The sequence below is a fragment of the Mycteria americana genome, chromosome 15 (assembly GCF_035582795.1).
Source record: "Mycteria americana isolate JAX WOST 10 ecotype Jacksonville Zoo and Gardens chromosome 15, USCA_MyAme_1.0, whole genome shotgun sequence".
Lineage (NCBI taxonomy): Eukaryota > Metazoa > Chordata > Aves > Ciconiiformes > Ciconiidae > Mycteria > Mycteria americana.
In genome coordinates, this window is record NC_134379.1 from 4,395,507 (window position 1) to 4,420,030 (window position 24,524).

At 39.1% G+C, this 24,524-nt stretch overlaps 1 protein-coding gene across 12 annotated transcripts in view; it reads left to right on the top strand.

Annotated features, from left to right (window-relative positions):
- The window catches only part of TEX14 (testis expressed 14, intercellular bridge forming factor), a 29,865-nt gene extending 7,148 nt beyond the window's left edge, over positions 1 to 22,717 (top strand). The window contains exons 5-21 of one of the 12 annotated variants that reach the window (XR_012777979.1): positions 1,374 to 1,525; positions 2,328 to 2,518; positions 2,732 to 2,882; positions 3,227 to 4,212; positions 4,923 to 5,029; positions 6,198 to 6,277; positions 6,843 to 7,109; positions 7,665 to 7,765; positions 8,105 to 8,275; positions 8,907 to 9,000; positions 13,805 to 13,995; positions 15,633 to 15,684; positions 16,173 to 16,244; positions 18,667 to 18,784; positions 18,981 to 19,073; positions 21,488 to 21,551; positions 21,736 to 22,717. Coding sequence is in view for 7 of the 12 variants with exons in the window: in XM_075518061.1 (XP_075374176.1) it covers positions 1,374 to 1,525; positions 2,328 to 2,518; positions 2,732 to 2,882; positions 3,227 to 4,212; positions 4,923 to 5,029; positions 6,198 to 6,277; positions 6,843 to 7,109; positions 7,665 to 7,765; positions 8,105 to 8,275; positions 8,907 to 9,000; positions 13,805 to 13,995; positions 15,633 to 15,684; positions 16,173 to 16,244; positions 18,667 to 18,784; positions 18,981 to 19,073; positions 20,053 to 20,179 (2,953 nt within the window). In the remaining 5 variants the exon portion in view is untranslated. Of the gene's footprint in view, positions 1 to 1,373; positions 1,526 to 2,327; positions 2,519 to 2,731; positions 2,883 to 3,226; positions 4,213 to 4,922; positions 5,030 to 6,197; positions 6,278 to 6,842; positions 7,110 to 7,664; positions 7,766 to 8,104; positions 8,276 to 8,906; positions 9,001 to 9,710; positions 9,802 to 11,141; positions 11,205 to 13,804; positions 13,996 to 15,317; positions 15,483 to 15,632; positions 15,685 to 16,172; positions 16,354 to 18,666; positions 18,785 to 18,980; positions 19,074 to 20,052; positions 20,618 to 21,487; positions 21,553 to 21,735 lie in introns of those variants that run through there. The other 11 variants (XM_075518061.1, XR_012777981.1, XR_012777980.1 and 8 more) reach the window with 11 other exon arrangements.
- The last annotated feature ends 1,807 nt before the right edge of the window (positions 22,718 to 24,524 follow it).

Here is a 24,524-nt window from a genome sequence, read left to right on the forward strand (position 1 = left end):
GGTACTTCTGTTTTTTTTCAGCGTACAGAATTCCCAGTACTGCACATGGAGACGATTTTGCATGTGCTGCTTCAAATTAACGACGCTTTGCGTTTTCTGCACTCCCGTGGATTTATCCACCGTTCAGTTACCTCCTATGCTATTCAAATTGTTTCTTCTGGTGAGGCAAAGCTATGCAACTTGGAATACATGATAGAGAGGTAAAGATCTTCCTCACTGTTTCTGCGAAAGGGACAAACACAAGTAAAGTCAAATTTCGTGCTAAATTCTCCTGAAGTGCCCCTCTTGATGACTAGGGACTCCTGCCTCTGAGTCAGGCAGCAGAGTTACAGGAGTAAAGAACTCCAAATTCTTACTGCTCAGGTACATTAACTTTGCCACAGGCAGTATGGCAAGTTTCAGGTGGACTTAGTTTCTGTGTTACAAGTATCTGAAAATAGAACTAGCTCTTTACTGGAGTATAAAGATAACCATCATAGAGAAATAGAACTTAATCTTACAGACCAGAGATGAAATTTGTCTTTGAATCACTAATTCTGCTGCTGGGGTGGAAATAATTTAAGTCTCCTCTTGTTACTGAACTTGTGCTTATGGAGTCTTACCTGCAATGGTTGAAGATTCCACACCTCAATGAACTGGTAGTAATTAAGGGCCACAAGTGACAAAAAGAGTTATTTAATTTATGACACCATTCATTTCATCTAGGTAAGTTATTACTTATATACATTTTTTACTTCTCCTGTAGTGCAGTCTGATTAGAAAGGAAGTAAATGGCTGGTTAGACTGTAAAGAAAGAGAGTAAAATTGATAATAAACAAAAATTTGCCGATGGTAATGTGCTGAAAGGAGCAAAGATACTTCCTAACCTCCTTGCAAACTCAATTTGTTAATAAATCTTGGTGATTTCTTGGCTATTTCAGATACAGCTTACTGTAAAATGAGTGACAAAAACCCCTATAGTTAAATGTGAGGAGGAAGTTGTCTTCTAGACATACGTATACATTGCAAAATAAATGTTGACAGGCTAGGTAGCACCTTCTTGTATTTTGTCCATGGTCAGAGAACGCTGGCCAGGGTTAAAGGGTTGTTTGTAAAATTCCTATAGGGAAATTTTCAACTTCCTCTGATTTCTTTTTGAGTGTAAATTTGTTAAAGGACGTGTTACTTTCACCAGAAAGTCTTTGCTATATTGTGCCAAAATACATTTATTATTGTGAAAATATTACACATTTTTATTTGCAGGTATGCTCTGGACCTTTTAGGTATTTAAATTAAAGCAGATATAACAAACTCAGGTGTTTAATTCCAAAAGATGTACTTTTTAGTTGAGTGTGCTGTATGTCCCAATTTACAACTTTTTTCCCTTTCTACAGCAAAGATGGCGGAGAACACAGTGATCTGACACGTATTCCTGTGCCAGCCCAGCTGTATAAGTGGTGCTCTCCTGAAGTAATACTTGAAAAAGTTGTCACGGTCAAATCAGATATTTATAGCTTCTGTACAGTAGTGCAGGAGGCCTTGACAGGTATATCTGTAGGTTTAGGCTTTTGTCACTAGGGTAACCCACAGAATGTTTTCAATGCAGACTGTCAGCCCCCTAATGTCTGTTTAATTCCCGTACATGACTGGATGAAACCTTGCTGTGATGGCTCATACAGAGTTGACTTGGAAAAGGAACCCTCCAGGCGAAAACCCCAAATGTTGATGACAATAGCAAAGATTACTGGAAACTTTTGTAAAATCTAATCAGAAAACTGAAAATAGCATAACTAAAGGATGATATTAATGGTTGGTATTAGAGAGATACAATTTTGTGTATGGTGTTTTTCTGCTGTTTATCTTTCTTCTTCATACAAGGACAGCAAAACATTCAGTTAACTCTTTGCAACATGCAAAGCGAGCCTGTGCAGCTTTCATCTTTTTGATCACTAAGATAACTTACAGATAATGTATTGTTATTGTTATTACAGGTAATGTAATGTGTTATGTATTGACTTTGACTATTTTGGCAGTGAAATGGGATAAACAATTACTCTAAAAATTAAACCCTCTATTAGCTAGTTGGTAGTGAAGAACCCGGAGTGTGGTTTACAGTGTAACTGTCCTCTAGAGATTGCTGTCAGCTCCCTTTTGAAGTATCCAGTGTTGAAATAAGATAGGGAGGAGATGCCAGACTGGACTGAGTGCTTGTTTGGTTCATGACAGTAGTTGTAAATTAGGGAATGTGCAGACAACAATGCTTCAGTATCTCTGATTCTTTTATCTTTTTTTCTTTATTTTCATTAACATTGATATACAGCTTGTGACATAAAGTCTATATTTTGCAGAGACCCCTCCCTGGAAAGGGCTTGAAGACTCAGTTATTAAACAGCTCATAATTTCGGGACAACAGTTAGAAGCAGATGTCAGACTTCCTATGCCCTATTACAGTATCATAAAGTCAGGGCTAGAACCTAAACAGAAGAACCGCTCCATGAAGCTTCAGGATATTCAGTATATACTGAAAAATGACTTAAAGGTGACTTCCAGGATTATAGCCTTTCTTGTATTTAAAAGGGCAGAGCTTTGTGTCCGTTCATATTCAAGTGGTTCTGCTTAAATCTAGGTGGGAGGCAATCTAAACATCGAGTATCCTTTTCTGATCATGGAGGCAAACCACCTTAAAAGATAAGGTAGAGACATTGAACTGTCAAATATAGTTGTCTTTTATTCCCCTTTTTTTGTATTACAGGACTTAACTAAGTCTCAAACTGGTCATGCTGATGAAATGTCAAAAGCACAAAGACCCACTGTTTTTGCAGATGTGAACATCTGTTTGGCATCAGCTTTTAGCTACCGGAAGAGAACACAGGAATTGCAGGGAAAAGAGATAACCGAGGCTGGTGAGTTTCTTCTAGCAAGATGTCATGTGTCCTTCACTTAGCATGTTCCTCAGTCCATAAAGGTCTAATACAAATAATTAAAACGTGAGCACTTAAAGATTTTATGATATAGTTTGAAAATAGAAAGCAGTTAGCTTTGGATTTTAGCTACCACCCTAATTGTTAATATTAACCAGACTTACAGTTTTAAGTTTACATTTGAAGTTCAGGCACACTGTTTTCAGCAGAGGTGTTAAATGCTGCTCACATAATCTCTAAAAGACGTTAACTCCTAAATGTATGAAAGCAGTGTGTTTGATGGACATCTGGAGAAATGGCTTAACACTTAAAATAAAATTTTTCAGACAGCTCTACTGCCCCAAGATACTCTCTTTTTCCTGAGGATAATAGTTCTTTAGTGGACCAAGAGGCATCAGCCAGTCTACAGCCAGCTGCACAGGATGAAAATCATGACGTAGCTTCTAAACTCCAGACGACCCTCAGTGCTAGTGATGTGGATGACAGCCTCTGTAGCTTTGAAATCAATGAAATCTTTGCCAGTTATCCAGAACTTCACAAAGACTTCCTGGAAGAAGGAGCTGTATTAGGTCAAACTCTAAAGGATGAAGAAAGGCAGCAAAAGGAAGAAGGTAAGGTTACTCTCAGAGACCTATATTCATCCCCTGGAGTGCACTGTGAGGAAAACCCAGTTTATGAGGAAGGTGGCTTTTCAGAGTCAAGTACAGAGTATACTACAGAAGAGGAGGAAAGGATAAGTGAGACCTCTGACCTGTGCATGCTGGCACAGATGAGAGGAGATGCTGGGAGAAGAACGAGTAGTCTGTCCCAAAGTGAGCAGCACATCAGCAAATGTGTCCTTAATTTAAAGATTGTTCAAAGCATGTTGCAGCAGGCAGCAGATTCCCTGTGCAGAACAGAGGAGAAACTGGACAAATTAGAGGCCACTGAAAAGCAAAAGAATCTGCTCCAGGAAATCAGAATGAATCAGCTTTCTAAGCAAATTTTTCAAGACAGACACTGGAACAGGTCTGATGATACTTCCCAAAATACCAATAACCCTTTTTCTGGAGTTAATACTTTTTTATGGAAGGCTATAGGTCCACCATCAAGTGACTATATTCCACCACCGGTAACATGTCAGGCACAAGGAGCATTGGGTGGAGACAGTTTGCAAGCTGTTTCAAAGACAGCAAAGGAAATGGAGGCAATTCAAAATGAAAAGTGGAAGTGCTTTGATGAGATGAGTAAGAGTAAAAATGAAAACAACCATCATGATCTCAGCTTCAGTGTGGTGAAAAGCCTGGATGATCAAATGAGCCTAGACCATGAGGTAAAGTGTTGAGCAGGGTGACTGTGTTTATCACTTTTGTATTCCTTAGCAGGTAAAGAGACGTAGTTATGGATGATGTCCAAGAGGAGGGATGAATGTCGTTTTTAAAATATATGTGCATACCATATGCATTGTATATAGGAATGAAAATAGTCAGCTCAGCAGTGCAATAGTATTACTTCTTCTTCCCCCCCCCCCCGCAGCAAAGTAGTAGTCCAGCAGCTCAGGAGGGAATAAAATCCTGTACTAAAATGGAGGTGGGGCTGTCGGGGAAAAGGGCAAGCAGAGAAAAATTTTTTTTTGCATGCTTAGTTATGGAGGTCTAAGCTGTCATTAGTAAGGGCTTCTAGATAATTTTAATTATTAAATATAAGTAGTTGACATGCTTAGCCCAAAGAAAGAGAGAAATTCATGTACTTATCTGCTGTAGGAATAATACAGAGTCATTTAGGTCCGCTCGTTCCCCTGGGAGCTACATGTTATGATAGCCTGTCTGCGTACATATGAAACCTGCTATAAATCCAGGGCAGAGTTTTTACTAGGCTAAGGCCTGGAGTTGTCATCCTTTCTCATGAGCAGTGCTGCTAAAATATAACCTAGGGAATAAAGTTTGCACCGTCCGGTTCTTAGTATATCTCATAGACAGCTCGACTGGTAATTACCAGAATGCCCAGCGTGTGCTGAATCATGGCTTGTTGGACTCATTTCAGCGCTTACTCCCACGTGTATCTGTAAGATGCAAAAAAAAGTTCAACTTGCAGTGTCAGAGAGGAGGTGATTCACATTCTGCAGCAAGTGGAAGTGAAGAAGAGAGGTGGTAAGTTTTGATTGTATTCACAGAAGAGTAAACTCTAGTGGATTCATCTTGATACAGCCACTGTCAAAAGTAGTCACATCCAGGATCAAGGATGCCATTAAATGTTTTTTCAGTAAGCCAAAAGCCATCTGTCCAATTAGGACCCTACTGTGAGTCATTGTCAGCTGCAGAGCTGACAGGGTAACTGCTGCGACAGGGCAGTTACTTTTAAAGAGTGGTGTTCAGACAGATTCCACATGCCTCTCTGATGGAGGTCAGTGGTCCAAAACTGTAACAGTGCCTAAGGAGAGCAATCTAATAAGTTACCATTAAGGGTGGTTCTCCTCTCTCTGCACAGCATCATTCAGTTCTCAGTAGAAATACTTTGGCTTTCATAGGTGTAGGACTAGGACCTATGTTAGGGGCTGTGGGAGTAGAACATTCTTGCTAAACCCAGTGCCAACAGAGCATATGTTACTTCGTTGTGTTTGCTGTGCTTTTTAACGTTGTCCCTTTGTATTTCTAAGTATGGGTGGAAAGTACATGTTAAAAGTACCTGGCAAAACTTGTGCAAATTAATGTATCTTATTAGTGGGAAAGATGGGAACAGGCACCTCCTTCAATGTTTGGGTCAAATCAGTCGAGAAAACTGTTGTAGTTTTTAAGTTGATTTATGGCCCAGTTGGATCAGTAAGACCTGTTGGTAAAGGACATACTTTGTTAGAACATAAATAGGCCAGATGCTGACACGTGATTAGATGGTCAAGTGAAGGAGCTCTGGATTGGAATCGGGTTGGTGGTAGGATTGTTGTTACATGAGTCTGAAGTTATGAATATCTTCAGTTGTCCACTGATCGCCTTACTGACCTGAATAAAACATCTACGTAACATTCATTGTCCACTAGTGTTTATATAGATGTATCATCTGAAGGCAGTTGACAGTTTTGAAATCCAGATTTTAATGTACAGCTTGTCTGGTTAATCTGTAATAGACCTAAATAACTGTCTGTGCTTTCTAAGCTTCCGATGGCTCAATCTGCTAGTTCTGTTGGGTTCTTAGAACATGTGTGCTCTCAGCCTTTTAATTGACGTTAAAACAACTTGTAGTTTTTTACTGACTGGGGAATGCTTAACACAATACGCTTGTGCATTAACAGAGTTTGATGCATTTCATAATGACTTATTGTAGGTGCTGTCCGAAATCAAGATCTGAAATTTACAGTACAAGAATAAGTGAGGAGAGAAGGATGATGCAATCAGAATGGAGGAGTAAGTAAATTAGTGTTAACTCGGCATTAATGTTAGCAAGTCTTACTGCAATGCAGTGCGTTAAAACTTAACACATTTTGTTACTTAAGAAAGGTCTGTGTGTCTTAATTGCTGAAGCTCTATTAGGCTCTTCTTGGATGAAAGCCGAATGAGTAGGATCCTGTGTCTTGCATATTCAGGGCATAAAATAATCGCAACCATATTAAGATGGTTTGATTATAAAGCTCAAGGAATTTCTAGCCCTGTTTTGGAGGATGTAAGGGAGGGACAGCGTATGAATTTAGAAAGGGTAGTATAGCAATGACCAGTGGATGGCAGTACAGGCATGAATAATAGAGAATACAACCTAACAAAAATTGTTCATGTAAAGACTTCTCCATATCAGTTTATGCAGGTTTTAAGCTTTCCTTAAAATGGAAGGAAATGTTTAGCTCTTTTCATGATAAAGGAGTTTACAGGCTATAACTTGAGCATTTCCAAGTCTGCAGACACAATGAAACACAGGGAATGCTTTGAAGGTCCAGATTCTGTTGTGTGAACTGGCAATTCTGTTCTTTTTGTGTAGCTGAAGTAAAGCAAATGGCCAGAAGAGTGGCCTCAGGACAACTAGAACTTGGCTTTCCATATCCAGCCAGTGAATGTACATCTGAAAGTGAAGCAGAGAATATAAAGGAAGCCTTTCAACATGTCACTGTTAGAGTCCAAAAAAGTGAAGACCAACAAAGATATAGGTGGCAGACAGGTGATAATGTTGAGCCTTGGGATCTGGGCAGTGAGGATAGATCTGAATCTGAGGAGAGTGATCTGGAGTCTGCATTCAGCAGTTCTGGAGGTAAGGTTGAAAAACAAGAATTAATTTCTTCTCTTTTTGTCTCTCTCCATCTCCCAGCAGATTGCAGCTTCTGTGATTTTGTTACAGTAATTGTCAATTGTCTCTTCCAGAGTCTTGCCCCCAAAGCAGGTCAATCAGTCACTGGTGAACATAAATAATAGACTGAGTTTTACATGTTAATAAGTGGAGGTAATGTCCAGTGAGTTTGGAGAACCTTCATCGTCATTGATTACCATGTATCAGCATGGGAGACTCCCAAGCTTTCAAATCCACGAGTATGCTTTCACACTTTATTTCTCTCAATTGGACTACAGAGATGCTTTTTCTGTAGCAGCATAGTGGGTAGTGCTTTTGTAATAGTTATGGATAAAGGAACAAGGAAAGCTTCACATGCTTTGATTAACAATGTGAGCATTTAAATGTCATTATTTCTCCATGTTCCTGACAGACAATGTAGTTTTACTGTCTACTCTCATTCATATTCCATCAGTGGTTCAGATCACTCACTTCATATTATTTTTTTCCTAATAATTTTGTTCCATTCTGACATCCTAGGGAGAAGTTGCCAGTCGCCATCACAAGATGAACAAGCAGGGTCTGGAATAGCCATTCATAAGAATTCAGTCCTTCCTCAACAAGTTGAAAATCTCTCTAGAGTATGTATAGTAATCCAAGAAATCTAGTTGCAGCTCGTTATCTGTAAAACAGTTTAGCCTGGTCTCCATGTTGCACACTGAACTACCAAGACAGCTGATCTTTTCAGTTGTGATCTGACTAACAATCCCCCTCCCGCCACCCCCATCCCCACCCCTTTTTTTTGTTTGGTTCTGTAAGCCATCAAGGTAATGTAAAGAGCAGGAGGTAGGTTGAAACTGAGAGTGATCAAATTACTGCATCAAATTGAAATTATATTTATTGTTTAACATTATTGGCTAAAATGCATATTCTTTAATGGAGAGTGGAGAAAGCATCTCAAATGATTATGTCTTTCACAGGGGCATTCAAGGGAATTACATTGTTCCCTTAATTTATCTCCTGATGAGTCTGAAGAATTCTTGACTCCTGATCCTGATTATTTCCTTCCTCCTACTACTCAGGGAAGTTCAGAACTAGAGGTAAAAAAACCAGAAAAGATGGGAATGAAGTCTGTGTCAAGAACTTTGAACGTAAGTTACACAACATGTGCTGTTATTACGCTCCGCTTTGATTTGAAGAAGAGCTGTAGAAAATGAGAGAATGACAGATTTATTAGTTTCTTTTGAAATAATATCTACAAATAAAGATTTATCTGAGAGTAAGAAAATTCTAACCCTGGTCCTTTAAAACACACACCCCCACCTGAAGAAAAAAAAAAAAAAAACAACACACACAAAAAAAACCCAAAAAACCACACCACCAAAAAACCCCCCCAAAACACCACAAAAAAACCCCAAACAACTAAAAGCCCACAAACACCCAGACTCCCAAAACACCAGGGGCATGTTTTCTTAATTTGTTTACTAGGAAATTACATAATCTGTGGCTGAGAAAAGTTTTAGGCAGTTGCTAATCTCAGCCTTTCCTTCACAGCTCTATCAATTATCGTACTCAATAGTCTTAAAACAATCTTCATTCATTTCTCAAAGATTCAAAACTATCGTATGGACTATTAAATCAAATCCATGCTGTTCGCTGATAAGCTCTTGAAAAGTTTGTCTCCATTCTGATTATTGTGAACATCATCCTGTGAGAGCTGTCCTACCCTTCACAGCTCGCCTGTGAGAAATTGAATTTGCTTCCTTTTTTTCCCCACTTCAGACCTCAGATGCTGAGGGCAAAGTAGAAGATGCTTGTGAAGGATTTTTACGGAAACAGTTACCTGAAGATGCAGGATCAGGTATTCGAGTTTCAGGTAAATGTGCTCTTTCTTTTGAAGGTACTTTTGAGTGAGGGAGACAGAGTCTTGTTGCACGTATGTTTTGGTCAGCAGCGCTCCTGTCAGAAGGCTAGAGCTTGATTCTTCAGGATCACTTGGTCTCTTATTCCTCATTATTTTAGTGAGAGTTCAGGACACTCAGGATTTTGGAAGATGAAGTTTGGGCATTGCAGTCACTGAAATATTGTTGAGTGCGCTGATTATGTACGTGCTGTGTTTTGGTTAAAAAAACCCAAAACTTGTTTGCAACCTTTTTGTTTTTACCCTAGGGCTAAGTTTAATCTTTTTATGCAACTTGGCTATGGTGCTGGAAACTGAATTAGAGTTGTATTTACACATTAATATTCTTATTGCCAGAAGGATCTTGAGCTTAAAAACTGTAAGAGCTGACATTGTGTGTGTGCAGAATAATGGAAAGATCATTGTTGTTTCTCTAGTCTGTTGCCTCTCTTAGCTCAAATTTGTAAATGTTGAGATATTCCCCAGTGCTTCAGTGGCTGACTGTCTGGCAGCTGTGGTACGTTTATGAAAATGCACCTTTAAAACACATTTGTCTCTTGACAACAACAAAGGTCACAAGAACTAAAAAATTTAATAAAGTTGCAGTTTCCTGTTCAATGAGTTGTGTCGCTTTCTTTTGTATTTGCAAAACCCAATAACAGGGAACATTTGTTATTTGTATTCAGGAGGAAAAATACTGTTCTGCAGCACAGCGGCGCAGAGCTCTGGCAGTAACACGCCAGGAGTGAATCAACTTAGCCATATGCCTGTAGCCAGGTAGATAGACTTATTTTCATCATTACTTCAAGCATAGATTAGGTTATAAAGTGTGCTCTCTTTATTAATTCTACTTAAATATCTAATATTCAAATAAGATGCCAGTGGTGTTTTTTAATGATTATCTACATTTCATGGTTCCTTGCCAAGAAAATACTAAAAAGACTTTCACAAGTCTTACAGGGTTTTGTCTTTTACAGTGTTCGGGGGTGGTTTTTTGGTCTGGATTTTTTTTTTTTCCTTAATGAGGGAGCTACAATAGGAAAAATAAGTCATGTATATATTACAATTCCTTTTACACTGATAAACTACAGTATTAAACAGAGCAAAGGTAATTCAAATTAAGACTTCAGTCATCTGTTTTAATTTTGTTGTGCTTTGATTTTGGAGCTCAAGTGGCATGAAGAGCATGCCTTTTCCCTCCCGTGGGAAGAATCCAATGCAAAAGTATGCTCACTGCATCTTGCCTGCAGATAACATTAGCCCATGCTTGGAGACTTGCAGTTTCATCTGTCAAACATGAGGTGTTTATATTCACTGTTTTTGTAAATTTTATATTCTACTAGTATGCAGAGATATTGGCCAGAATCAGCACCTCATGCTGCAAAAGGGTACTTTCACCTAAAGAGAAACAGTCCTCGCCATGAAGGTCTTTCAGCAGTGGCTTTCAGGCTTAAAAGCCCCTTCCCTCCCTGTAGCTCAGCTTTCCTTGTGTGCTCCAGAGTTAGCAGCTGCTCACTTTCTCCGAGTGTGGGAGTGAGAGCTGCTTGTATTGTCTGTCAGTGTTGTACTCTCTCCCCTCCACTGGAGGAACTGTGTTACCGGTGTCAAAGGTAGGCAGCAAGCGTGTAAATACTTGGTCTTCAGGTAAAAGGTAATGGTTTTGGTTGCTCCCTTCACTTAGGAATTTAGCTTTTGCCAGCAGGACAGAGAGGACTGTTGCTCTCTGACTATCTGACTAATCCCCTTTGATTGCCTCTCTGACCTTGAATGGGGTTGTTACAGTTTGAGAGAATAGTTTACAATGCAAACCAATCAAAGGATGATAAAACAATGCAGTGATGTATATTCGTAGATTTTTTTATTTAACTTTCAGTTTTGTTTGGAAACTGCATATGTCAGTTTTCTCCTTACCAGATACAAATCCATAATGTGCTTAAAATGGCATTTTTTCCTAGCACTCTCCATCTTCTAAGGTTTTAAGGAAAAAGTTTTTATGAGCTGCAGCCTACTTCAGAGAGTAGTCCTTTAAACTTTTTGAGAGAGAGGAAACTAAATAAATTTATTTTCATAATTCTCTGAGAGGTTCAATTAATATGACCTTTCTTCCCTCATTCCAGTGTTGAAGCAGCACGAGAAGGGATACTGTGGGAGCCACAGGAAGAATGCAAAGAAAAAGATGTGTAAGAGTCACAGGCCATTTTATAGCAAAACTTCAGCAAGTTGGTCATTATCATTGTAAAAGTTTTGTGTTGATGCAAAACAGGAAAATGAGACAGACCAAAGCCGAGAGAGAGAGAAAACTACCTGAAGTATCAAAGGAATATTTTCTTGTGATAAGTTGGGAGACTGGTATAAAAGAGCTATCACATACAGTTGTCCTTAGTTTGAAGTATTTTCCTATTCATAAGTAATTAACTTAGTGTTAATCTGGGTGTGCTTTTTCCCATTAAAGTGTTAGGATTCCTTGTTTCTTCTGTCCATATTACACAGAAGAAATAAAATTACTTTAAAGAGCAAATTGTTAGTATGTAGCTAAATACATTTTATTACAAAAATAGTCTTGTGATTGAGATTCTCAGGAAAAATTTGCAGAATAGGTTTATGACTTTACTAGTTGTCGTGGTTTAGCCCCAGCTGGCAACTAAGCACCACGCAGCCGCTCGCTCACTCCCCCCCCAGTGGGATGGGGGAGAGACTTGGAAGAGCAAAAGTAAGAAAACTCGAGGGTTGAGATAAAAACAGTTTAATAGGTAAAGCAAAAGCCACGCACGCAAGCGAAGCAAAGCAAGGAATTCATTCACTACTTCCCATGGGCAGGCAGGTGTTCAGCCATCTCCAGGAAAGCAGGGCTCCATCACGCGTAATGGTTACTTGGGAAGACAAACGCCATCACTCCAAATGTCCCCCCTTCCTCCTTCTTCCCCAGCTTTCTATACTGCGCATGACGTCATATGGTATGGAATAGCCCTTTGGTCAGTTTGGATCAACTATCCTGGCTGTGTCCCCTCCCAGCTTCTTCTGCACCTGGCAGAGCACGGGAAGCTGAAAAGTCCTTGACCAGTGCAGCAACAACTAACACATCTCTGTATTATCAACCCTGTTTTCAGCACAAATCCAAAACATAGCCCCATACCAGCCACTATAAAGAAAATTAACTCTATCTCAGCTGAAACCAGGACACTAGTAAAGTTAATTTCTTTTTACAGATAGTGGAGATTTGCATAGAAATTACTGATTCGGTAACAGTAGACATTTGTTCATTTCATGGTCTTCTGAGGACAATGTAATCCAGGGTGTATCTGCAGAATATGTTGATTCGCTTAATACAATCCTAGTCCTGCAGCCACTTCAGAATTTTTGTAATTTGAGTGGACATCACTGCCTGTGCAGAACTTTAGCAGTTTCTGTTTATCTGAATAATTCTTTTAAAGGCTTCTAAGACCTACATTTAGTCTTAATTAATGGATTGTTAATTTTTGTTAAACCTTGAGGTCTTCCCTTGGTTTGGAGAGAGTTTTCTATGTAGTGGTTCACATTTGAAGTTCTTGCCCTTTCTAGAGGCAGTTTCCTGAGCTTGCTTTTGTAGGAGAATTATTAAAATAAAGAAATCTTGTAAAGGAAGGGAAAGCAAATAATTAACCTTTTCTGTCTCTGCAAGATGAAGATGGTGATGAAGATGATGATCTTTAGCCTTCCAAGAATTCTGTGGGAAGTTTTCAAAGGGAATGTCTCTGTTCCTTCTGTAAAACTAGATAAGACTGAACAAAATTAAAATTTTAAGAACCTGAAAAATAGCAGAATTTAGTGATTCACAAGTGTAAGAAGTGGCTATTCTAACTGTCAGAACATCTTTCAATACTTCAGATCAGTGATAGATATTCAGGATTTGTCAAGTATCCCTTATGAGCAAGAGAACTACTACAGGGATATAGATTGTAAAACGCCCAGAGTGAGTCATGCACCGACGAGCGTCAGCACTCCACTCAGCTCAGGTAACTGCAGAGAGGAAAGAAGGAAGGACCAGTGAATTACTTAACCTTTCTATGCCAGGAGACTTGCTAATGTAAAAATCAAATGTGAATAATGGAAACTCCATTCATGTAGTACCAATGCAGAAACGTCAGGCTTGCAATAAGTAGCCACAAGAAATGCTATACCTGTTGTTTGAAATCTCATTGTTTTGGTCTGGATAGTTACAACTTTGTAGCCTGCTTGGTCAAAAGAAATCTCTAACATAGAACTAAAGGAGAATTTACAGAGACACAGCTGAAAAAGCCCATGTCTGAAAGGTCTCTGAAAGATAATTACTTGGTAGTTAATGGTAGCCTTCATAAATCAGAAATTGTTTTAGACATTTAAAATTGGTTTGGAGTGATACGTGTAGATTTTAGCATTTTAAAGACAGACAATGTAGTAAGCACTTCGTATGTTTTGAGTGTTGATAAAGTGATCTCAATGTTTGTTGAACTTAAGTGTTAAGAGCAACGAATTATCATTTGCTTTGTACTTTCATTAATTTGGTGTAATACAGTAGTCAAAATTTCTCAGTTGGCAAAGTTTTGCATAAATAATGTCTGAGATTGAACTCCTAGGTAATCAGTTTGGACTTCTGCTTAGAGATCATTTATGGACAATAATTTCTTAGAGTTGCCTGTGCAGGTGCCTGTTCAAATACAAGAAACCTTTTTCTGCTTCCGTTGAAATGTGATCAAGATACAAAAAATCCAAAAATAATTTTCCAGCTTTGCTATATTTTTCTTTTCTTATTTTTTAATTCCAGAAGAAAAAATTCCAGTAGCCTTTGAGAAATACAAACACTGCCATGAAGTAGCTTCAGATTCTTCCTTTTGTGGTTCTCAAGAGATCTCTGCTGCAGTGTCCAGGACATTCATTACAGCCTATGAAGAGGGAAGGAGCACTGAAATTCCCTCTGTTGCTTCAGGAGTTTGCTCATCTGAATTGAATGAGCCTGTAAGTCTAGAAAATTTATCTTATGCCAGCCATTCTTTAAAATAGTTTTTAAAATAGTTTTCCTTAACATAAATGCAACATGAGAAGCACAGGAGTACTAGGTCTTTGTGAGTATTTTGGAATCCTGAATCTGTTGACATAATGACAAAAGTTCTGATTGGTTTCGAAGCAGTCAGTGAGCACCACTGATTATACAAAAGGTTGGCTTCCCCTTGCATCTAATCTTATATAAATGTTGACCACCATCAAAATAGCCTTGCCTGCCCTCTATCCCTTCCCTGGCTGTAAAGAATTGCCATTTCCTAGCATTGGATCCAGTAATCTTGGAACACCAAAGCAGTAAGTATCAGCAAAATGATTGGGTAGAAAAGGTGTGGTTTTGTTGGGGGGGGGTGGGGGGTGATCAGTTGGTCTTCTGGTGAGGCAACAGGAGGTTGCTTATCTGAACCACTCTGAATTCACAAGTGATTTGTGAACTGTAGGCTTTTGACTATGTGGAAGTGGAAGTGAGGAATAAACTTGAATGAAAATGCCACACCTGGGCATGTGTGTTCAAGTATGTAAGTTTTCCTGTGAAGCTGAGTTCTCAAAACTTAGTGGGGTAAGGTAAATGAGTATGTAAATGAGGGATTCCTTGAGGAAGAAAACTAAGGTGGAAAGCGCCATCTAGTAGTTTGGAAGCAAGTAAATGTTCAGAAAGCCCTTGTATTAGGGGATTAGGTTTGTTCTTTTTATGCGCAGATGTGGCATAATGTTATCAACTTTGTTGTATCCAAAAATGCTCTCTCTTTGGAGTCGACAATTTCCACGGTCACTGTAGTCATTCCCAGTAATCTTTTTGGAACTGAAGGTGTTCTGGAGCCACAGCATTATCTTAACTGTCTTTTCAGACAGTTATATATAAAATAGTTGCCTTTATGCCTTTCTTATTGTTATTCATTGATGGGGTTGTCATTTAAAGATTAAATTAGAGTTTGTTCAACCAGAACAGTAGTGACTGCATTCATTGGCATCAGGTCAGGTCTGTGTCTTTCTGCTTGCATAGCAGACAGTTGGAATTCATTAAGCCTATTAACAGTGCAGTGCTGCCTTGACTGGCTCTGTGGAGGTGTTTGTTTGTGTCACTTTCTTGTCTAAAATCTTGTTCTTGGATTAAGTGCGTGAAGTACCCGTTTCCATTTTGAGGACAGTGAGGACTTGCCTATGATTACAAATTCTTGATTTTTGGGGGCTCTTTTGGTAAATAGGTATGCCTGGCTTTAATACTTAAAGATTCAAAACAGAGAATGGGAACTTCAGAGATGTTGGAACTGTCCTTTCAGAGAATTCCCATCCGATTGTCCATACAGACTATTGAAATGGATAAATGTTACATAGCTGGCAGTATCTTATGGCCGGCTAAAAGGTGAGTGCACAGCAGCCTAAGCAAAATTTCTGACACATGTGGCTTACCTGGATGCTACCTCTGTTTTCATATTCTGAACTGAATGAAGAGCTTTTTTAAAAATTTAATGGTCAACTAAGGTTTTAATTAAGGCCTTACCTCATTTTGGATTTAGTAAATTGAAGGGGAGGATTGAAGACCAGCAGTTCTTCAGTTTACCATCTTGTGTTTCATTCTGTATGATCTTACACAGGATGGGTTGCCAGTAGTTGCTTCATCCTTGAGAAGCACCAGGAAGGCATCTGGTAAGTCTCTTAACCCAGCCCAAATAGAACGATCAATAGATGGAGAACCAGATTTGAAAAGAAATTTTGCAGTTTTACTACTCTTTTTTTTTTTTTTTTCTTTTTCTTTTCCCTCCTGGGCATGTCTCTTTATAGGGATAAGTAGCTTTGCACACAACTGTGTATTGCTAGTGGTGGTTAGGTTACAGATTTTGTTTGCACCTGCAGACTAAGAACTCTGACCTCTAACCAGCCTACGTTTGAAGTGTAAATATTACTGGCCTAAAATTTGCAATACAAGATTGAGAACTGAATGTGCAAATCTAGCTCTAAATGATTTTTCCATTATGAAATTATTTAAGGATATTTGATAAAATGTGAATGAGGCTGGCTTGTGCAGGTTGATAAATGAAATATGTCAGCAAGATGCTGTCATAATGTAAGCCTATATCACAGTTATTAAGGATTAATCACTGCTAATTAACTAGACTTTTTTTTTTCTATCTCAGCACTCTCACAGGCATCTAACCACTTCATTGATGAGCTGCCTCCACCAGCCCAAGAGCTGCTGGATGAAATTGGTAAGAGGCACTTCACCCAAAATGGTATGATGCTTGCCAGCTGTGTTCAATCAGGATTTCTCCCAAATCATTCACTACTAAAATACACAAGAGCTTCCAAATTAGTTGCAGTCAGGTCAATGATTAGGAAGTTAGGCATCAACAGCTGAAATAACTGGCACTTATTTAAGTTAGTCCTTGAAGTTTCTGCATTTCATGTAATGGTTAGTTGCTGCTGATGACAGCAGCTAGCCTGTTGAGTGCAGATGTAATGTAACACTGAGGTGAATTTTGTGTAGGCTGAATTTTTCAGAGGTATCCTGGAGCAATGCATGTTCTCCATTAAAACGAATGCAAGCCAGGCAGCTGCATCCCTCAGGTGTTTTTGCAGAGCTTAGTCTCAGTGATTTACATTTCTTTTTGTAATCACAGACACCTTCAGACAGAACACAGTGTAAAAAACTGTGCATTATTTTTACTGGTGTGTGTTACAGAAGAATTTCCTTTGGTTATTCAGCTGTAAACTCTTCCTAAACTAACACCAGACATTGGGATGATTAAACGTATATAGGTCCTATGCTCTTTTAGAAATGAGGCACCCGGATAGATTCTGTTCTTTTTATTTCCACATTCACCAGAACAAGGACATATGTGGAGACTGGCATCAAGTGAATAAATAATGGACAGAGACAATTTGTAGGATTAATATATGAACTAATTATAGATTATGTAAAGATTTTCATCTAGGTTTGGATGGATAAAGTAATATGGTCCTTGAGTTTGTATAGAGTCAATTTAGAAAGAGTATTTAGATCAATGAGGAAATACGCTGTTTTTAACAGAGTATTTAAAGCAGCAAGATTCCATCGCTCAAGACTTTAAAGAGAAGGGATTGTATGACTGCGGAGTGCAAATAAATGGTTAGTTGATCATAGTCCTAACATGGAGATTGCAAATAGAAAATTACTTTTGCATTGCTGCAAAATTACTCTGAATACTTGTCACTGTATGTTCAGCTGTACGATAAACTTCAATTTTTAGCTTTTTTTGGTATTTGTGCTTCAGCAGAAATTGGAGAGGATTTTCCCTTTCGTGGTAAGGTTATATGCAGTGTTTTCACAAATAGCACCCCCTCCAGCAGCATTTGCTGTCTTTCTCTATGTATTCACTCTCCAAAGTCTACGGGGATCTGGTGTGGAAGGTTTACAGGTCTGAACTATAAGAATTAATCTTCTACTTTTATTGTGCCACTGTAATGTATGCTGTGTTCAAACATAAGTGATGAAGTATAGATGGTGGGCAGCTGATGTAAAATAGAGCTGAAGTTTCCATTCTGGGAGGGTGGTTCAGTTGAGAAAGTGGCCAGTGCACACTAACTGCTTCTGTTTCTTACTCACCATAATGAAATAATGCCTCTGATCTCATGGTGTAAGAAAATAGCATCCACTGGGGTAATCAATATTATATTTCCTGTTCTGTTACAAAGATACCGAAGATAGCAGTAGTGAATCTTTGTGCTTCTGAAACTGCAAATAGTAATAAGTGGGAATAATTTTTAGATGCACAGCAAGTAATGTCAGAGGAGCAGAAAACCTAAATCTTTATAGGCTCTGCATTTGTTTCCAATGAGTCAGAAAGAGAAGAGCAGTTTAAAAAAAAAAAAAAAAGGAACAAAAAAGAAAGGCAGAACATGAGTTAGTCTGTAAAAAAAGCTAAATAGCGTAGTCTCTTGAGAATGATACTGGCACTTGTTTGTGTTGTCCTACAGCTTTGTTAGATCTTTTCCCATTTAAAATTGTTACCCAAAGGATAGAAGCTACTGTGACTTTATTCATAGAAGTATCTTGTTTTTAGGTGGTTAAGGAATGCAGCAGCCGGTATTGCTTGCTGTTCAATCACTGTGGTTTTGTTGTATTTGCATAAAGTACAGCTATTTCAGACTCCATTTTTGTGACAGCCTACTGCTTCCTGCTTATCATAGCTTAGCAGAAGGTGGCTGAATATATTCACATGCTGTAGGGAACAGAACTTACTGAGATAAGTCTCAGGGGGGGATATCATTGGATTTTGCTAAGTAGGGTAACAAAGCTAACATCCACAGGTTTTCTTTTGATTTTTCTTCCATATCTGGGATTGTAAGGGGAAAGATTAAAGATTAATTTCCACATGCATTTTTCATTTTAGTATGGAGCAAAATGTTCAGTCCTGTGAATCTAAAAATGTGTTACAGTAAAATATTTATCTATGTCTTGCTACTGGCCACCTTTGACTGTAGATAATGTGAGTTTGCTTAACTGGTAGAGAATCAGATTGCTGAGGAAAGAGTAATTGAGAAGTGGATAACTGGAAGTTTCCCAAGTAAAGTAAATAAAAACACATTTTAATTTCTCTATTATCTTCCTTCATACCTTTGATATTAAAATCTTTCTGTTTATGTGAATAGTTCCCGATCAAATTAACATGGAAGACAGAGAGTCAAAAGAAGAATCTGAGAGAAATGAGAAGAGAAATCATAGTTTATGGACTAAGGAGTCATTTAATCTAGCAGAGGAAACAGAAAGGTATAAAAAAAGGATGATAAGGCATGTTTGGCTTTGAGTTACAAAGATTTAGAATAATGGTTCCAGTACATTTTAACAAGATTCAGTGCTTACAGTAAGCCAACTTTTTTAAGAAGCCTGATAATTATGACTGTTTTCTTTTAAAATGTGTAGTATTAAACTTGCCAGCATTCATTTTAAATCTTTTATTCAACAGGGCTCACTCTACTCTTGATGATATTTTAGAAAGGATGCTCCATGCAATTCCTGGAGATGAGATCCAAGAACAACCTCAGGGACACACTCTTGGGTTAGCTGATAATTGATAACATTGTTCATAAGTTTATTTTGTTTATGTTCTGTGTTACAGACCTGTGCAGGACTTTTCAGAAAATGTGCTGTCACTCTTTAGGCAGTAGTGTGTCAGGGAACTTGCCTGGAGACATCCATCTGAACTCTCCATGCTAAATTGAGAGGGAAAAGAATATTAATATGATTTCCTGTAGTGGAAAGCAAATACTTCAATAGGCTTGGAAGGCAGTGCATAGTCTTCACAGAAATCAGAGATAATTTGACAGAATGGTGGATTTTTTGAGATAGAGAAGAATGTACATTAAGAGAACAGAATCATGAAAGCTCTTTAGAAAAGGCTTTAAGCCTTTGGGTAGATGGTTATACCATCATGGCAATGTAAGAGGAAATTAAGTCACATATACATTACTTAAAGGAAAAGGTTGATAGCCCAGATAACTTTTTTCCACCTAGAACCAAAGATCAGAGCCTAGTAACTCTGAACAACTTCACAGTAAATGGCAGTGAGTAGTCATAAGTCATTCCTAACATACATCTTACTAAGGAACACAAGATATTCTTGTCTTTGACATCAGGATTTTATTTTTTTTAATTGAACACAGAAGGCAAATGTCCTGATAACCAGGAGGATCTTGCTGACAGGGCAGACTGATTCCTGCAGTATGTATACTGCCATGTTCATAAATGGCTCGATCCAAAGCCCATTCATGCTTGTAGTCAGACTACATTTACTTAATGCTATTATGTAAGGAATCATTGGAGTCTGCGTATGGATGTAAAGCTAAAGCACATCTGTAGTCTTGGGGGGAGAGGCAGTTTGTTTGAGGGTTGGAGGGGGCAGATGCCCATTATAGGTCAGTGTAAAAATAAAAAGGCATCTAGTATCTCCAAAGGCTTCTGTTTTAGTGCTCTGTATTCATCCTGTCTAAAAGAAAATACAAAAAATTGGGATGATGCAAAAAAATCTGTCATTCAAGGGCTGCAAGCCTGCAAGATCCAGAAGATGTTGGAAGAAAGAAGGGAGTAGAGGAAGGTGGAGCCGGGGCCAGAGGCAGAGTGCCAGAAAGCTGTGCAGGGAGTTCAGAAGGTCCTCTTCATCTGTAAAGTTATTGGATGCTGTACTGGGCAGTATCGTGTTTATTATATTGTTAGCGCTGCATTTGTCGAGCTTGCACAGGCTAGTTTTTTTGCTTTTCTTGATTTCCCCTGTCCAGGTACTGTTTGTACCCTGTGCTTTTAAAGGAGAGGAAGCTGCTGTAGACTTAAACTCTCCAGAGACACTTGAAAATGTTGTAATTTTTTTGGTCAGTTGAGACTGACAAGCATTGTGGACCATTTGTTGGAGTTGCAGAGTGTCTCTCTCATAGTGAGAGTGCAGTTTCCTCTACTGACTTGAAAGCCCAGCTGATGATACTGTATCTGTGTCCTGTTCAGTGCTCAAGCTCTGTGGCTTAGGCACCTAAATGCTTCACACTGTGAGGCCTTTGGTTACTATCAGGATGGTTTGGTATGTACCTGTGATGTGTATGCTAATGCCATCAAATCCCTTAAACATCTGTTTCGGTCTCATCTCCCCTGGGTTTCCTTTAATAGAAACTAGAAGTAAGGAAGAAGACACAAGATAAAATAAAAGCGTTTCTTCTGTTCTGCAAGTCCAAATCTCCATTAGGAACCGTCAAAGCTGACTGGTATTCTACATCTAAAGTAAAAGGTTGCCATTTTCAACGTTCCTCAATTAAAGATGTTTCTTGTTACAGGGAGGGGGCTGACATACTTGCATTAAGTTAATGTGCATTTAGTGCTATGCAAAAAATATGAAAGAACTGGCATTTTGTCTGGAAAGAAAAAGGCAGTAGCCTTTCATTTTCAGAGAGAACTTTTGATTTTTCAGTGTGTAGCACAAGATGACCTAAAGGAGGCTGATCTTCAGTGTTGTGGGCATTTAACACTTTTACAGCAGTCAGCCCTACAACACGTGTTTTGCTTTCCAGTTAGGTACCCAAAGTTTGAAATGTCCCAAATCACTAGTTACTTTTGGAAATGTTGATGGTTAATTTTTAAACGTAGAGACCTGGAGGCAACATCATCATGCTTGCCATTCGCACAGTGTTGGCATATATGACCCTATTTTCTGTCAGACTTCTAGAGGAACTGACCTGGTAGGGATTGGGCTTCAGGTTTTGAAAACAATGATTTCTCATCACAAAGAGGGTCCTGTGTAATGCACCCAATAGCAACAGAGCTGAGGCTGGTTTCTGATTACAAGTGCAACTTAATGGCTCTAGCGGAGAGATCTGTGGCACTTGATTCAGCATGCTGCGATGTGCTGACAAAACTAGAGCTTTCTCTTTGAAGTGTTGTGTGGCTGTATATGTTCTTCTTGGTTCTGAGCTGAATTTGCATGTTTTTTAGACACACGTCCTGAAGATCAGAAATCCCACTTACAGGAGCAGCTGTCTTCATCTTCGCTATTCAGGTGAGTGTCTCTGTGAATTAAATTGGGCTTTTGGTAGAAATTTGTGTATTCTCTGGCTGCATGAGATACATTCTTGTTTTCCGTGCCAAGGAGGCGAAAGGGGCAACATGAAATCCCATTCCCTTCAACTTGTAGTTTGATATAAGAAAAAAACAACCGTCTAACTCTTGTTTTTCCCCTACAGGATAATTGTTTTGGATCAGAGCTCTCCTACATGATTAAAATGGGTAGCGAATAAGTTCTAATGTATCACCTCCTTACTGCTGCTTGTACAGTATGCAGCCTGAGAATTGCAACCCTTCTTTGCCACATAAACAATTGTAAAGCTTAGACGTCCTTTAACTGCAGCAGCAAGTACAGAAGAAAATCTAATGCTCTACTTTGCAATACAGTTTGTAGTGGTTTTACGCCATCATTGCACGTAAAGGCAGCATCAGTAATACTGCAAAACTGAACTGTTTTCTGAATATAACATCCTTATGAAGCTGGCTACGTGGTGGGGGTTTTTTTCTGCGCATGCACGCTTTCCTAAACAAAAGAATTTCTTGCTCTGTTGCATTATGCAGTTTTCAGTGTTACAGTCAAAATGATTGTAATTCTGTGGACTGCTGTTACTGCTCAGGCACTTAAATTTTTCCATCCTGGAGTGTGGAGCACTGTTACAGCCCATGTAGTGTATGTTTTTCCTTGCTCATTAAATTTAACAAGGTAATTTCTTGTTTTTTCTTAGTGCTTTTGTGGTCTAGCGTTGAACTGATTTGACTGATTAAGGGGATTAATTGCTGTGCAAAAAGCTAATGAGAAAAAGGCAGTGCTCTCCAGAGATTGCAAGTGCAGCAGTACATTCCCTGCCAGCATTAGACAAGAGCATGAGAAAATCTGGTTAGTGTTACGAAGATACCTGTTGTTTAATTAAACCACACTTTTGGTAGGCCTCATCTGAAAAAAAAAAAAATCCTTGGATGTAATTGAGCTTTGGATCAGGATTTTGATGGGCACAGAAACTTCATATTTAACTTTTCTTGTGATAAATACTGTTCAGGTGCAGGAGGTGTGAAGATTGTCCTTGTTTGTTTTTAAGACACTGGGATTTTAGCTGCCTTTGTGCAGCTGGGTGTACCGCATGTTGCTTTTTCGTTCCTGTTCATGTAGGGAAATGCTGCCTATCTGTAACTGTTAGTTCATTTGGTTTAACAATACTAATAAAAGTTTCCATGGTTATTGTGCTGCCATGTGGTTCCTTTTCTGGTTTTGGAGGTTCTTTTTTGGTTTTGGTTTGTTTTTTTTTTTACTTGTTATTAGCTATGTTTCCCATCCTCGGACTATGTATACAACTAGATACTGATAGAGCTACTCCAGGGAAGATGCTGCCAACTGGCAGGCTTGGGGGAGCTTTCTTCAGAAGAGATCAAGAAAACATAAAAATCTTTCATCCCTTTAGCCATGTTGTGGTAGTGAGAGAGCTAGACCAGCAGCAAGGAGGCTGCAGTTTGAGTTTTGCATTTCAGGTTAACAGCAGTGCCAGTGCATGTGGAATGGGGCTCACTTGTGCATTACACAATTCTGTCCAGGGAAAAGTTTAATATTTTCTAACCCGGGCGTGTATCAACTGCAGGTACCTGGTTTTCTCTGTGTACGAGTTCTGTATCCTTGCTCCAGGCGGCAGAACTTTATATTGATATAAGCTGCTGGAACGAGATCCTACTTCACGTCGGCCTGGGGCTATGCAAAGCGTTGCGTTACATTGCAGCCTGTTGCAAGGAACAGAGGGTAACGACAATGCATGCAAAAGTTAAATCGCAAATTTATTGTGCGATTCTGTCCTTAGCGGTTTGTGACCCATAACTGACATGTAGCCAAGGGTCATTCCCTCTCACTTTGGGCAATGTTTTGTTATGTTTCATAGACTTGCTCAATGAAATAAAAAGTAATTAAAACTTGTAGGGCTGCAGCAGTGTGGTGGAGTGGAGCGAGCACACGTGCATTTTTACATGCAAGTAATTCTAGATCACTTTGGTTTGCAACATGTGAAATCTCCTTAGCTTCTTGGGTGTCTCTTTCTATTTTCTCTGTCAGACCAAATGGTGAGCAGACTGTGAACCATTTCCCTATCTTTTTTTAATCTTAATGTGGAGAATTTTTATTTCTGTTGGTAGAGAGCCTTTCAAGTAGCCCCATAGCCTGTCTTATCAAAGCCAGAAAGCAGCAGTTAGAGATTTCAGTTTTTCAGCTGCTTGTACTTTTCCAGATTTAAGTTTAGCATGAATGTAAATCATCCTCATAACATAAAGCATGGATCCAAAAGCTGTGATTAACAGGAGCAATTAGACAAGGACCAGAGAAAGACAGCAGAGAAGATCAGAGGGGGCCCATCTAATGCTGCTTTTCAGCTTTCCAGAGAATGAAAGGCCAATTAATTAAATTAAAACAGTGATACTGAGCTGTTCTAATTCCTCTCTGAGCCGCTAGCATTCGAGCTGGTTTGTGTGTAGGAAAGCAAGCAGAGAGAGGGAGGTGGAGACGGAGGGATGGGGGTGAGGATGGGCATCCTGTCCCCCCGCACCGGGGACGTGGCAGTGCCTGTAGATGCCGTATTTCCCTGGAGGCACTTGCAGGACCCTGCGGTAAGTTTGAGTGAAGACAAGCAAAAAGAAAAGCAAATGATCATTCTCTAAGCAGCCGTGTTTCAGCTCCCTTGTACCTGTCAGCGTCCTCATCTTGCGTTTGGGTTTTTCGTTTTGTTCTTGTTTTGGAGCAGAGAATCTCAGATAGAAAAAAAACTTGTTCCCCCAAATCTCACTGTAATCTGTGCTGGTCCAAACTGCCTTTCTGACTGCCTGTTACCAGGTTGTGGACTGCATGCTAGTGAGGCAATTTAGTGAGGTGATGAACAACTTGTAGCGTTGCTTCCCTCTAACCCCTTCATGGGTATGCTGCAACAGCAAAAGCTGTGGGAGGAGGAGAGGAGTGAGG